General features: G+C 41.6%; 1 protein-coding gene across 1 annotated transcript in view; it reads right to left on the reverse strand.

Annotated features, from left to right (window-relative positions):
- The window catches only part of PCNX2 (pecanex 2), a 111,268-nt gene that overhangs the window by 55,475 nt on the left and 39,412 nt on the right, over positions 1–16,381 (reverse strand). Inside the window, exons 14-19 of the mRNA XM_080997832.1 lie at positions 15,353–15,463; positions 14,471–14,562; positions 10,453–10,562; positions 8,224–8,320; positions 3,435–3,527; positions 2,064–2,214 (exon numbers count right to left, since the gene is read on the reverse strand). Coding sequence (XP_080853958.1) covers positions 2,064–2,214; positions 3,435–3,527; positions 8,224–8,320; positions 10,453–10,562; positions 14,471–14,562; positions 15,353–15,463 — 654 coding nt within the window. The remainder of the gene's footprint in view (positions 1–2,063; positions 2,215–3,434; positions 3,528–8,223; positions 8,321–10,452; positions 10,563–14,470; positions 14,563–15,352; positions 15,464–16,381) is intronic.

The raw sequence follows: 16,381 nt of genomic DNA on the forward strand, positions 1-16,381 counted from the left end.
TAGGAGAACTGGAATGAAGTCTCCAGACACCACCTGCTGAAGATAGCAATTCCAAAATACCCAAAATATGACTTTTTTAAAAACTCAAATTTAATGTTCCTCACGACACTACAGGGCAGGAAATTTAAATCACAGTCTCATGTATTCATGTCACCCGAACTTTAGTTTGCATCCAAATAGCTGAAAAAGAATTCTGCCAGAAATTTAAACACTGAGATGCATTTTAAATTATGGGTTGCACACCCTGCATTAAACTCATTAATCAGAATGCAGTGGGTTTTTTGTTCTTGTTTCTTTTTAATAATAATAATAATAATAATAAATTTTATTTATATCCCGCCCTCCCCAGCCGAAGCCAGGCTCAGGGTGGCTAACAACAATAAAATAGTGCAACATTCTAAAAACATTTCATTATAAAAATTAATTAAAATCAAATTGATGGCAACCATAAACTTAAGTTCTGTAAAGATTGCCAAAGGAGGGAGTCAGGCTGTGCCCTGACCAAAGGCCTGGTGGAACAGCTCTGTCTTGCAGGCCCTGCGGAAAGATGTCAAGTCCTGCAGGGCCCTAGTATCTTGTGACAGAGCGTTCCACCAGATTGGAGCCACAGCCGAAAAAGCCCTGGCTCTAGTTGAGACCAGCCTAACCTCTCTGTTGCCTGGGACCTTCAGGATGTTTTTATTTGAAGACCATAAGTTCCTCTGTGGGACATACCAGGAGAGACGGTCCTGTAGGTACAAGGGTCCTAAGCCGTATAGGGCTTTAAAGGTTAAAACCAGCACCTTAAACCTGATCCTGTACTCCACCGGGAGCCAGTAAGAAGCTTGGGGAAGGACTACAGCTTCCCCAGCAGAGCATCTGCTTTGCATTCAAAAGGTTCCAGGTCCAATCTCTGCCATATCCAGCTAAACTCCCTGCCTGAAACCTTGGAGAGTTGCTGCCAATCAGAACAGGCAACACTGAGCCAGATGGACCAATGGTCTGACTTCATATAAATAGCTTCTTGATAAAATGGACAAAACTAAAGTCAAAGGGCAGAACAACCACAAGCGCTCAGGTTAGTTGGCTGACATAAATAGAGGACGCAGGTTGTAAAGGTTGTTTTACACAAAGGGAGAAACTTGTCATCCACTACTACAACACAATATCCGTTTATGCCAATTAGTTCTTTACTGAATCTCTGCCAGACCTCTAGGAAATTGCATAGCAGCAGGGCTTAGTGGGTTGAGGTCACTGAGAGAACAGCAAATTACCATCCCTGACAGCAGTCGAAATGCTGAACGGATATACAAAAAGAAAGGAAGAAAAGCAACCACAAAAAAACCAGTTTCAGTAATTCAGCAATGCTGCTTTCTATTGTCAAACTTTATTTGTTCAAATATACTTTCCTAAATTGTTGTGTTTTACTTCTCTCCAGTCAAAGGTAAAAACAAGCCATGATCCAGGATCATCACACAGAGAGAGAGGGTAGACAAATTCAGCAGGAAGAGGGATAGCTCACCTGTCTCGCTTCCTCTCACCCCTGACCTGTTTCCTTATGCTTCCTTCCCACAAGCGCATGCAGCAATCTGACTGCTAGCGCCTGAATCAGGAACAGCTCTGCACACAAATGCGATTGCTGGATGTGCTTACAGGAATACCCTAAGGAAGAGCTTGGTAGGTCAAAATGCATCCAATTTTGCAGCATTGCTTTCTTGCAATATTTATTTTGAGGTTTGCAAAGATACATAGCAACAATTGAGTTAAATGCAATGGGAAACAATCTAACAAGAATTAGTAATGAAAAATGGGGGGGAGAATTCAGGATCAGATAGATTCTGTCTCTCTCTCCTCTTGGTGTCTCAACTGCACATTCAGAGAGGCTTCTGCCTGATCCCTGATATGCTATTATTCTTGCGCCCAACAATTGACTTTGCCACAATCTGCCTGTTTTCATTTCCCTTTGTATTCTGTGAATGATTACTCTCACTGATGTACAAAAAAATCATTATAAGGTAAAGCACATATAGACAGTGTCACTTAAAACTTTTTTCTTAAAAAAAGAAGAAGCAGCTTTTACACACCTCTTAATTCTCTCTGCTGGTATTCTTTATTTTTAAGGATCGGGTGGGAGATCCACAGCCATGGATGGTGCTTGCGAAGCTGAGGAATCAGGTAGTGTGTTATGAATCCCACAGTCCACGCTAAAGCATAAAGCACAATGCTGAGAAATGGCTGCGTTGAAAGGAGAAGAAAAGGGGGGGGGGGAAGAAACCAAATCTCATTTAAAAACAATATATTAAGTACTATAATATATATATTTTAAAAAAGAACCGCATGATTTTTTGTAATGCTGTTTCCATTCAACATTTGCCCATTTTTATTTTGGAAAACATATGCTTGTACAGGCAGATGTGGGACTGAGGAAACAAAAGCAAACTCTCCTGTCTCTCAGTTACTCTTTACCATGTGCTTTATTACACAGTATCTACTTATATTTTAGTTCAAGAGAAGAGAAAGGTTGCTGTAGCGTTTCACCCGCCTTTGCTAAACTTGTTCTCTCTCTCTCTCTCTCTGTGTGTGTGTGTGTGTGTGTGTGCGCGCGCTTGCTTTTTGTTTGGGTTTGTTTGGTTTTTGCACATTCACAGCCTAAGGAGTCCATTGTGCTGGGTCATAAAACACAGAAAGTGTCTTTTTTAACGGAATGCCAATAGAAAATCAGAATATGCCAGATACAAGGCTGAAGCGCAAGGAATGCTTCAGGCAGTATACAGAAATTGCTTCCATGATAAATATGAATAGAAGTCAGAAAATAAGGGCTACAACAATTGGTTGACACACTATGGCCAGGATGTGAAGATCACCTGAAATGGTTATGATCTTGGAGTGCATGACACTGTCACCTGGCCACTGCTAATAGTGGCACATAAGCACTCCATACAATTGCTTTATTTGGACATAATGCTAGAAGATAAGCTAGCTGCATCTAGTGCAATAAGTTCCACTAGCACAACAGGACTTTCCCCCAACTCCTCCCTAGTGCCGAGGGTTCTGGGGAACCTCCTGTCCTTACACTGTGGCAGGCTTTTCTTGGCAAAAACCTTTCATTTCAACTCACGAAAGCCTGACTGTCACAGATATCCTAGAGCTGGCAGGTTTTCTCAGTATTCTGAATGCTCATAAACTTTCCAAGGCATTACAGTAGCTCAGCCAATTTGTACCAGAGGTTTGCGTCACCATGGCCAAAAAACATCTTAGTGCATCGCACCTCATATTTAAAAACTGGATTTTCATATGTGTGAAGTGAAACAAAACTCCCAGTACCACTCACAAGCAAATATTCCTTCGTCTGCTAATGTGTCTTCCATAATGGCCTATAATGAGATCTCCTTACTTTGAATAACAGAGACAATATCTTAGGAAATAATATAGAAGAAAGGAATTATAATACCTACCCCTAATGACAAGAAAACAGTACTGGCACTGACTGCAAATGACAGCACAGCCGCCACGGAGCACACAATGAGATCTGATTTCAAGGTTTCCCTCTGTGAATATAATTTTAAAATGATCAAACTCAAGTTAAGACCAATTTGACTTGCTAAATGAAGCTACTCCATCTTCAGAAGTTGACAGTTGCAATGAAATTCACACCAGTCACTGCTCAAATAAGGGGTTGCCAGCATGACATCCACGCAGGCAGAGGCCTTCCCTGGCACCCACAGGGTCCCCTCCCCCCCGCAACCCCCCAGGCTGAAATGGGGCTTGAAAAAAGGCATTCTGCTGTAGCCAACATAATAGACTGCAGTGTTTGGTTGGTTGGGTGGGTGTGAGCCACTCACAACAGCTTCTTCAGCTTGCAAATGTGTCTTGGGACCCCAAAAATATGCCCATGGGTCACCCGAAAATGTGGGCAAGCCCTGAATGAAAGCATTCCCCAGTTGCTGTTCAAGTAAAAAAAGTTGGCAAAGTGTTACACTAGTTACCTCTAACACAGGAAACACCCCCCCCTCTCACACACACACACTGAAATGCATGGGGATTGTACAGGAGCAGTGCTTAGTGGGTCGAGCGGAGTCAAACTAGGAGTTCGGGAGACCTGGGAGTGAATCCCCCAATCAGCCATAAAGTTCACCTTGGCTAATCACTTTCTCTCAACTTAGCTTAAGGGACAGGGTTACTGTTAGGATAAAGCTGCACAGCACGAATGAACCACTTATTTATTGGCTCCTTGGCTGAAGCTTTGCTGCTTTATTTATCCTAAAGCATAACGTTATGTAATATAAAAATAATACTATTTATATCAGCCCTCTAATGAGCATAGAGAAGTATAGCCACATCTAGTAATCTTGATGCCAGTCGGGAAGAGCAACAGAAAATGGAAACAAAAGGGCAGAGCAATTGCATAGTCTCAGGAATTCAGTATACTCTGGCAGTGGAACGAATGGCCTCTATACTGTACATGTGCTAAGCCCAGAAGCAGAAAAACACACAACCAAAAAAATCCCCCCAAGGCATAAAAATAGTAGGCATGCCACCAACACCCTTGGAAACACCACCGAAGCCCACCAATTAGGGTTTGCATCTACAACATTGTTTTCTCTCCCACTGGAGTCAAGATTTATTGGAGATGGTGTGATGCACATTTGCACTGAAATTTGTATCCATTGATGCGATCTGGATACACTATAGAGCTGCACTGCATTACTGCATTGCATATTGTTGGTGAGAGGCATATTCTCATTTGCTTTACAAATCAGATAGTAATGCACATTCCCATCCATGGTGTTATACCAATAGATATGCAAAACAGAACCCAACAGTGTAGATGCAGCAGGGGGACTATAGATTCAGCCCACTGTGTTTGGAATATGTATAACAGGAAGGGGGGAAACCCCCCAGTAAAAACGAGCCTGATGGGAATTGGATTGCGATTTTTGATAGTTTAGACTTTCTTCTAACCTTCTACAAAGAAAATGCCAATTTCATACCACCCTGTCTCAAATCTGAGAGAACTATGCAATTCTTCTTTTTGCATTTAATTGTGGTTTGTTTTGTTTTTTTTGTTTTTTTGGAGCTGTGATTCTCCACTACTGCTACAGTCCAGGAAAGAAGTTAGAGTTTGAATGTAACACATGAATACCCTTAGGCTGCTGGTTAATGCAGTAATCAACCGTGTGGATGCCTATGAAATTAATTATAAAGCTAGGAAGTTCCATTCTCCAAGTTGAGTGGTTAATTAGCCAATGCAGCCGCCTTGTTGATTCCAGTCACCAAGGCTGACAATTGTTACAGTGCCATTCAAGCAACAAAAATGTAGCAAAGGTCACTGGAAAATGCAGTGCTAAGTTATTGCTAATTTGGAGGGGAATCAGAGAGGCTTATTTTAAATAGTAAATCCCTCTAGATTCATCCTGAAGAGTGGACCAATTATCTTCAGCTCAAATGGTATTGATTTCAAGGCACCCAACTTAAAGCTAAATATCATCCGCATAATTCTATACTCTCTCTGTGTGTGCACACACAAACATGTGTAACATACGTTAGCTATTACATTCCTTATTACCAAACTGAAATCATCAGTCTAGATAGGCAGGAACACACATATGTTATATTACTTTTTCACATGCCAACTTCAATTCAACATTTAACAATATTACTTGATGCAGCTTGACTCTGCAAGCCACAAGGGACATAAATCCCACTTAAGGGAAGCTGTAACTTGTAAACCAAGTTATATTCAAGTGTGGTTGGGCACTGCAAAATATTGTTCAATTCACCATAGTCAACACTTAAGGGGATGTTTGATTTACAAATATCTTGAAAGTTGAATCTGGGTCTGAAGATGCCAGGGGAAGGAATATGGCTTTTCCAAGGTCTTTTCTGCAATCCCTGTCTGGTCCACAGTACCCAATCAGAAGTGCAGGAAGTTGCCACGTGGACAAGACTTTGGAATTTCATGGGCACAAAATGAGGCAAGTGGTGTGACGTGGGGATTTCTGCTAACTCTTGGATGCTAGTGTCAGTCCCATTAACGGTATCTATTACAAACTTAAGCAGAGGAGCAGGAATTGTGTCTATAGCTGTTAGAGTTGTCAAAAATGCCCTTTAATTAATTTCGGAGGAATCCAGGGCTGGTTCAATAGTTTTTGCTACCTCAGGCAATGTAGCAACCACCTCCGCTGCTGAAAGTTGATGTGTCAAGCTACTTTGGTACCTGAGGCAGAAAATCCCACAAGGCCTTCTCCCTACCTCTGGGAATAAATACTTCAATTTATTACTTTACTTTCTTAATTACTTTAACTAACAATGTCAGCTACCTGAAGTGGCTGTCTCATGCTGCTTCGTGGTAGGGCTGCATCATTCATTAATTACATTATTATATTATATTATATTATATTATAATATTATATTATATTATATTATATTATATTATATTATATTATATTATATTATATTATATTATATTATATTACTTTTTAATTCACCTTTCACCAGAGAGAAGAGATCCAGGGCAAGTAACAGCATATAAAAACATTAACAATAGTAGTATTTAAAACACACAGAACACTGCCTATAACCCCCAACTCAATAATCTAGAAAACACATTTTTATCCCTCAGGGGATAAAAGCAGAGGGTTCAGACCAGTAGCAGAAATGTAAACTGGAGAAGGGCAGGGCATGATGATGCTTGATGTCCATTTGAGTGAAAGGCTAAAGCTATGGAAGAAGCAGGGACCTTTTTGGGTGCTAGTGCTGTGAGCCCCTCTAGGTTCAGGTTGTATATATGTGTAAATAAGCCATATATCCTAAAGACACCAGAGTCTTGGCTATGCCTCATTTGTCCAAAAGGAAAACAAGCCCTGGCTGGGTTAAGGCACACCTACAACCCCTGGAATCTCGCAGAGCTTGTGGCGATTGGGTTGGCGTGTAGCAGCATTCGCCGAGTGAGTTTAAAGCAGCTTGTCGTAAGTTGACAAAAGAAGGGTGTGAAGTGGGGGGGGGGGTCTATGATTGAAATTAAAAAGAAACAAAGCAGGGGATGCAAAGTGTCCTCAGGGGCCTTCAATTTTTATTAATACAGCAGTGGAGGGAAGCGACTGTTTAACAGGTTGACACACCTGTTTTCTCCATCTAAAATCCTCCCCGCTAATCTTAGTGTGGAAAAATATAGGTAAGAATATAGGACACGGTGCCAGACTAGCAAATTGGTCCCTCTAGCCTAGAACTAACTACTGTAGGAGTGGGGAACCTTTTTATTTGGGGGCCTGAGGGCGCTAAACCCTCCTGGCCAACTTTCCAGGGGCCAAACGCCAGTGTTGGACATGACTTTCCATGCACACATACAGAGCACACAGGAATTTGTCCTCCTCACATGTCACGCACACAAGGAGGGCAATGGCATGCTGCCAAACCCCATCCCCTCCAATGCATCACCTGGTGCCTTAATAGCATTCTACTCATTTGAGAGCAAAGGTATGGGGGCTTTCTCTACTCGTGAAGGATTCTCATGTGATTTTGGGCCTTGCACTATTTCTACCCCCTGGTCTGCAATGAATGCTAGAGGCTCTTCAGGGTTTCAGATAGGGGTATTCCCCAGTGCTGCCTGGGATCTTCTGCATGCAAGCCTCTCTATCAGTAGCTATCTATGGTTTTTCTCCAATACAGGTACAGGTACCGACATTGTGCATGTGCTTTTTCCGTAGTGAGCTAACAACAGTTCTGGAGGAGCAATTTAGATTGCAGAAGTGGCACAGGAAGGGAAAGCTAAACCCCTTTCAGCCTTCACTGCTGTTCTGAGCAAAATCAGAGACCCAACACGACTGCTTTAAGGTTATGTTTCTAATCAACACCCCGGATAATGCCTGTTTTAACCACAAGCGTCATACGCAACTCCTGTTAATTTTCTCATGGAAGACATAATGATTTCCATTCACACAAGATGCAATTTTGCAGCACCTTCAGCGCTGAAGAATCCCAGCGACTTCCGTCTACATGCCAAAAGAGGAAAAGTTAAGAGCGAGGAAAGCAGCCTTGTCGTCCCTAAAGCCTTTCTTTCTTCCACTGTCATTCATCTGAAGCAATTCGCAGCTCTACCCCAGACTTGCTTCTCTGCTAGAGATTTAAATAATTTGACCAGACATCTTGACACTTTGCGTGTGAAATAATATCACAGAATGGTTGTGGGATTTCAGAGGACGCCTTTGCATGGGCTCCCCGTAAAAACAAAGAAACAAAACCTACCACTGACTCTCTCATCTTCTCGGGTAGCGGATCAGTTTGTGAATCTTCCAAATGTTGATGCAGAAAGTGAGGGAAATATTTACATTGAATAAGAGACCTGGTTTAAAAAAACACAAAAAACCCTCATTTAGGACATTTTCATATAACAGCTTGTAAATGAGCTATTTATAGGGCAAACTAGGCATTAGTGGCTATGTTTTCTAACTTGTCTGGGTAAAACAAGGGGAAGCCACTACAAAAATATGAGCCCCACCCAGTCCCTGATGCGCTACGGTGACCCATGACAGAAGATCATCACCACTCAGCAGACCATCACATGGAGGTATTTCAGGATCTGGCTGAAAGTGACTGCTCATGACTAACAGGCCAACACTACAGGACTGGTCTGGGTACAAGTATAGCTATTTTCTCCCTGCCCCCCCAACTGTGATTACCATCATATAAGGGGGAGAGCAGGGATGCAGCCATTGGCTTCCCATGTGCCTCGTGTCACTGTTCCTGCAGCCCTCTGTGTGTCAGGGACGGAAAGTCAACAATGGTACCCACAAGGAGGTTGTATTTATTTATATTTATCAAATTTAGATACCACCCCTCATCACAAGATCTCAGGGCAGATCACAGAATAAATTACAAGGTAAGAACACAAGTAAATAATTAAAACAATAACAACAAAGCAATACCCCCCTTTCCCAAAGATACATTTAAAAGGTATTAATCAGCCAAAGGCCTGGTTGAAGAGGAACACTTTCAGCTGTTGCCTAAAAATATATAATGAAGGTTCCAGGAGAACCTCCCTGGGGAGAACCTTCCACAAATGAGGAGCCACTACAGAAAAGGCCCTTTCTTGTGTTGCCACCCTCCAGATCTCACATGGAGAGGAACACAAAGAAGGGTCTCAGATGATGACCACAGAGTCTGGGATGGTTTGTATGGGGAGAAGCAGACCTTCCACTCTGAGGTTCCCCATGAAATAAGAAACCTGGAAGATCAGGGTTCTGCATTGTCTCAGGAGCCTATTCAGGTACAGCAGACTCTCCATGAAAGCATCCAGGCCATGAGACATGGTGGGATGCAGAGATGGGGTCTTTGCAGTCAGGACCAATGGTTTCATCCCCACTCTCTCCCTTGTGCAATGGTTAATTGGGTGTGTGGAGATTGAGCAAAAAGGAGTTAAATAAACACAACATAAGAGGCAAATCAGTATCATTTTCAAGGTGTGAGTTTGCCCCCGCATCCTTAGCACCTACATTTAAAAAAAAATTTTTTTTTAATGCACTAGAGAAAATAAACTGAAAACAATTTGAGAATTGATTTAAGGGTTTTGCAAAATTACACTTAATGTTAGTGTATCTTTTCTTTCAACCAGTCATAATTAAGAGGTTAAGAACTGCTGTATCAATGGGGGGCGGGAATGCTAATTTCAAATTTAGTTTTGTGTTCCAACTTCTTTTTCATCTTTATGGCACTGCATCTCATCTGAACATTTGCAATCCCTTGAATACCCTTTAATTTAGTTCAAAGTAATTTGGGGGAGGGAAGAGGATTATGCACTTTAATCGTGGTTAGTCCATGAATATTTGATGCTTTTTAAATATCAGAAATAAGTGTTTTAATCCCAAACAAGATATTTAAGAGCAGTTCAAACTGCAGAGATGTGATTAAAGGTATTAGAGGAGATTAGATACTGTACAAGGCAAGCAAGCAAAGATTTCAAGGACACAAAACTCCTCATTTAAAGTAAAACGCAGGAGCTTCTTTTTTTGTAAATAAGAATGAATGAAAAGTGAGTACATTTTCAACAAGGGGAAACATGCTTGTACTTTTGGGGGAATTTTAAAGAGTTATAATGGGTGTTTATTCCATTCTTGTGCAAAATCTGCGCAGATTTGGGCTTCCCAGAGCATCGCTGTGATCAACGAGTCAAGACACCGTTTGTCATGTCACACGTCATATAGATGCACTCTTAATGTCCCAGCCCAGGATATGCACAGCCTGCTATTTTCCCCCTCATAAAAATGTAAGAATTGACTTTCTGGATCCAACCAAAAATCAATCGAGCACAATGGTTTCTAACCTCAAGAAACCCTCTCGCTTCTGATTTTCCTGATGATTTTCCTCCCACAGGTATGCTCACCACACAGATCAAAGCCACATTTCTGTTAATTTTACAGGAGCATCAATATAAGCCATAGTGACAAAGATCTATAAAAGGATTTGCTGATGACTTACATTAAAACAGACGGGTCGCTACTTTGCCTACTGAGATGGTATGAAAGGGCAACTAAAAGGCCACAGAAAGCAGAGAACAATGCAGGAATGTGTTGAGCGTCCCACGGCTCCTGCAGAAGTAAATGGGGGTGGGGAAATGTCCTTAAATTCAACTGTAACACCACATATTAGAAGAATTACACTGTTAATTCTAATCTGGGAGAAGTTGTGATGTTTCCGACACACTGCATAATTATATAAACCACAATAGCATCCTTATATAAACCACAATAGCTTTTCAAATCAGCAGTTAGCAGCAAAAGAAACAACGAAAACCACAGGAAGTCAGATAATTCTACTCGCCCACCACGCTGACCGACCACTGATCTCCTTCCAACAAACCTGCGGACCCAGAGGAACAATGAATACTTTATAATGAATCCATCTCATTTCCCTTTGAGCACAATGACATGGAGTAGTCTTAAAACACTTAAAAGTGCAAAATAGTTGATAAAACAGCAGTGTCTTCCATCACTTGCTTAATATAGACAACTGCTGCCGTATTGGTTCTGTAAAACAACAATGCAAACCACACAGAAGCAGCTTCATGTGGCAAACCACAGGTGTTATATAGCTCCCGCCATATTGCGGACAATTTCAATGTCTCCATTGCAAAGCTAGAAATGAAAGAAATTGGCGGGAACTGTATAGGGAGCTGCCTCACACCCACTGAAAGCTGATGGGAGCAGCCTCCCTTGGTGGCATTTCACACTATGGCCACTGCTTGCACATCTAGTAAAATTGGGCCTAATTATGCCAGCATTCTGTGGTCCATCGTTGTATAGGCAAGCAATGCCTATCTTTCTCCTGCTTTGAGGTCCAGACGTTTCTCTGTTGCCACTCTAATAATAGTTTCATTAATTTAAGGTGCTTTTAGAAGTTATTTTATTGTTTTATCACTTGTGTGACTGACAGCCAGGTTCCTTTGGGAGGAAGGGTGGGTTATATAAGTTTAATATATAAATAAAAGAATAAGGTAAGACTCAGTACATATTCAAAACCAAGTTGCTAAGGAAAATAATGAAAAAATATCACAACCGTATTCATTTTGACATTTGTGAGTATCATATCACTCATAATAGATAGTAAAACTTGAAAGCTATTTCATCTTTCGAATAGCTGTAGGAAAGACTCCAAAGTTTTCTAATTTAAAGAACTTTTACCAATTTGCAGCCTGTCTCCAAAACTGCCTCACATATTCTGAAGTATTTGTAAATACAGATCATGTTTTTCTCTTGACTCTATGAACAGAATGTAATGAAATCATGGATTTCTTTTATACGTGCTTCTGTGGATATCAAGTCGTGTTTTAAAAATCTGCTGAGAATTCTAGCTGTTTGAAGATTACCTTTACGTTGTAGAGTTTGCCGCTTAGAAATGTTAATTAAGACAAATTAGTCAAAGTTATGGGTGTGTGGATTAAGTTACTGGTACTAAAAAGTGGGCCTCACAAAACACTTCATGCCTCATTAATATAATCAATGGGTGTGAGAGAATTTAAATATCCCAATTCCACCTGTTAAGAAAGCCTTGAACAGTAATTAGCTACAGGAGCCTGTAAATCAATTTTGTACTTCAATGCGCCTGAGAACATATGCACAGAATGCACACCAGCACATGTACTGCCACTAAAAGCCTAAAAGCAGGGATAACAAATCAGTTTCCAGTGTAGACTTACTGTAAAATAAGTGGCTGGGCATGAATAATAAACATTTGTAAACTAGGAAAAACCATAACCAGGAGGATACAGGGGAATTATTTGAATGGCATCAGTGACTTCATGGGGTATCATCTTAACTCCATGTTGGGTCATGCCACAAATAAGCCTACTTCCCCTTGATTTGGGGGGCTAATTTTGAGAGAGTCAAAGGCTAAGGAACTACCCAAGTTAAAACTGGAATGGGGTCCTATTAGGTAGTTGATGGACAGTGCTGGTCATCTCCTGGTAGATCCTGCAACGAAGATGCTAGCTAGGCCTTCCTTTGGATTCAGGGGGTGGGCAGGTTTGAGTCTCCACCTTACTACTTATTCCTTCACAGACAGCACAACTCCCATCTGACAACTTTGATTCGTCACTGCCTTCTGAAGCCAGGCAGTTGTCCGAAAAGTCTTTCAGTGCTTCCGAGGGAAATGCAAACTCAGGGGCTGGGCCACAGAACAGTGACAGAGAAGACACGCTGCATGAGGAAGGTTCCAGCTTCAATTCAATCCCATTTCAATACACACGCTGAAAGAGGTGGCCATTATAAAGAAGGAGTTTCAAAAAGGATAATTTACAAGAGAGAAGAAGAGGAGGAGGAGGAGTTTGGATTTGATATCCCGCTTTATCGCTACCCTAAGGAGTCTCAAAGCAGCTAACAATCTCCTTTCCCTTCCACCCCCACAACAAACACTCTGTGAGGTGAGTAAGGCTGAGAGACTTCAGAGAAGTGTGACTGGCCCAAGGTCACCCAACAGCTGCATGTGGAGGAGCGGGGAAGCGAACCCGGTTCACCAGATTGCGAGTCCACCACTCTTAACCACTACACCACACTGGAGAGGAGGTGATGTTGAATTGTATTGAGGTTGCAGTCACCTAAGTTGCATGTACGCCACACATTTAAAGCACATCCCCCTCCCCAATAATCCTGGGAACTGCATGAAATTGTGTTTTGTGTGCTTTAAACACATTGGGTTTTACATTTCACAAGCAGCAAAATGCTACATGACAAGGGATGTGTATGTGTGTGCACACGCGCCCAAATATATATTAATCCTTCTGTTCCACATCTGCTTGGTTCATTTATTACTATTTATTTTGTTTGTTTGTTATTATTACAATTTATCGCCTGCCCTTTACCTGAAGTTTCCCAAGGTGAGTTACAACAATTAAAACACATCCAAAATGTTTCCTTCTTATTTATCATTTTGCAGTTCTCTATGACCACTTGCACTGATCAATAGGACAAGCAATCTCTGTGTGGAGAAAGTGTTTGTGTGTGTATTTCTTATTATGTTCTATCTATGCAGACCACAAGCAAAGCAGGAGGGAAAGCACTATGAAATCTGAGTGCCCTTTCTACCTGAATTTGGAGCGTGCACCACTCCACTACAAGAATGCCCTGAAATGGAAATGAAAGTCATTTTTAGAAAGGAAATCAGGCTCACGTAGGCCTTCACTTCCATAAAGAGGTATGAAAATTCCAAATCCAGAGTGGACTAAGGTTAGAAGGTGAAATAAGTAGTATCATTTTTGCATGCCTAATTTTTCTGCTTTAGGAGTATCTTCAAAAAGAACAGTCATAAAAATTCAAATGAGGCATAATTTTCCTGTGTGAACAGAAAGTCTGCAGTTAATATGTGTAATTTGAAGGAGATATCTTGTAAATCTTTTGCAGCGCACTCCAACTTCAGGGTAGCATTATGAGCACATTTCAAAGCAGTATGAAGTCGAGCCTATGGGCAAGATTGCTTATCTACAAAGCCACCTGCCTGCTGTAATTTAGTTGATTGTGCTGTGAAAAGATGTGCAAATGGCAGAACATGTTTAAAAGGATTGTCCTTAACGCTATTTACCAAAGGCAATTTGGAAGTTCAGTTAACCCTCGGAAAGCACAAAACTATACAAAGCAACTGATTAATGTGTTAGCATTAAGATTTTCGTTCTCTCCTCCATAATCGCATACAATATTTCCCAGCTCCTTCCACTTTAAATTCTCCTTTTTCAGTTTTCACAAGAGATGCTCCACTTGCACAGTGGCCTTCCTTCCACATTTATGTTCCACAAACATAAGTTATGATGCAGGGTCTCCTTGTTGAAGCATATATGCACAATACACCACGTTTCACAAACTTTCCCCCTTTTTTTGCAAGGAGGGAAAATATTGCAAATCTGAGCATTATCTATACAGGTCTGCAGACAGAAGAAAACAGAGAAACTGAGACTGGAACCACAGTAGCAGCTGCCCTGCTTTGCCACCAGAATCACTCCCCTTCTTACCTTTACTGCATTGAAACAGAATGCGTACAGGACAATCACAACTATGAAGCTCCGAGAAATACTGTACAGCGAAGAGATCATCCCAGCAGCAGCTGAAATACAAAAATCAAAATGCACTGCTTCCTCTCTGGATATAGCTGTTATGGCACAAATTAAAATATGCCATGGATAGCTCGGTTGGTTAGAGCGTGGCGCTGATAATGCCAAGGTTGCAAGTTCAATTCCCACATTGGACAGCTGCATATTTTTGCATTGCAGAGGGTCGGACCAGATGATCCTCAGGGTCCCTTCCAACTCTACAATTCTATGATTCTTTGACAGATTCCTGCCAATTATGACAAGGGTTTTGCCCAAGTCAAAAAATCGAACAAGTTATTGGACCTGGAGAGACCAAAATGACAACCCTGAAGCATTACTAATTCAACACATATCAAAGTGATTGCCGAACAGGACATGGCTGTGGGCAGACCACAGTGCCTGCCCACAAAAGCAAGACCTGTGATGGGATAGTAAAACAGCTGAAAAGGAGAGGCATGGAGTGGCTAGAGGAAGAACCATGATTGAGGAGGAAGGCCCTGTTTAACATCACTTCTCCCCGGTCTCCCAGAAACTCACTAAGGCTGCTGTAGGCTGGAACGAGGTGCATTTAGTGCACCTGACTGGTTGCTCAATGGGACACAGACGCAAGAAAGTGCCATCAGACCCCGGTGTCCCAAGCCCTTCCATGGATGGATGGCTGAATAGCTGGATGGCTGCAGCCAGCATTGCTACCAAAGAGGCAACACCAAAGGTTTTCTGGTCGCCATATTTATCTGTGTTGATGATCATGAAGAGAGAGAGTTGTTGTGTGCAGGCATTATCTACACAATATAAGTTACTTACCAGAACCTCCAAACAGCAGCATATCAATTTGTTCCAGGAGATATATGCAGAAAGTGTTGATTTGTGGGAAAAGGCCAAGAAGGGAAATGGCAGGAAAGCAAAATAAAAATCCTGAAATTAAACATGCAGAGAGGCAGAAAATTAGATTATTGCCTGCACCTGGAAAAAAAATTATGTTATAAGAGTACAAAATCAAGAAAGGGATTTGGGGAAACTGTTGGGACTCCACTGAAGCTGTTACCTACACATTCCTCCTTTGTTGATGTTGTTATTATCTTACTGAGTTGCCACATGAAAAGGCTATAATATAAATGTATTGAATGCCGTTATGTGAAACTGTAATAATTGCTAGATCTATGGTCTAAATAAAAATACAATTTGGTGAAGAAACGATTACACCCTCGTGAACTCTGGAGACTGCCTTGATCTTATTCCCTACACTATGGGGTCAACATCCTAGTGGACTAGTACAGAGCTCGAAGAGTAGAAGCTTTTTAGTGTCAAGATACAACGAAATGATTGGATGTTTAGGTAGACATATAAGAGGGACAACTTATTCAGGAGTGGTTGGCCTATGGATATAGGACTAGATACAGAGCTGATGACCAATTAGTGCAAATGAGGTGCATATGTGACTGCAATGCCAGCATACATTGAGAAAACTATCCTTCCCCTGAGCTATTGAAAGGCCTTATGGGGTGGAGCACACCAGAAGTGGGAAGACCTCCCTCCATCTCCTCTTCTTGCTGCTCCCAGAACACCAGTTGAAGAAAAGAGGGAGGGGGTTGAGGGTTCAGATATTTGGAGAAGCATCTTGGTTGGTTTATGAGCCGATCTGACACAAGCCAGAGGGAAATCGCTTATCTCATTTCCAATTTCAAATATGTAGCAGGCAGAAGGGAGCATATTGTGTCAGGACAGCATGTTAACTGCTGCAAAGTCAGTTACGCTGGAGCTGTATCATGAGAAATCCAACAAAAATCTGATCTGAAATCCATGGGAAAAAGGAGGGGGAGGCGCCTCTTGTCG

This window comes from Podarcis pityusensis (genome assembly GCF_964106645.2).
Source record: "Podarcis pityusensis genome assembly, chromosome: 3".
Lineage (NCBI taxonomy): Eukaryota > Metazoa > Chordata > Lepidosauria > Squamata > Lacertidae > Podarcis > Podarcis pityusensis.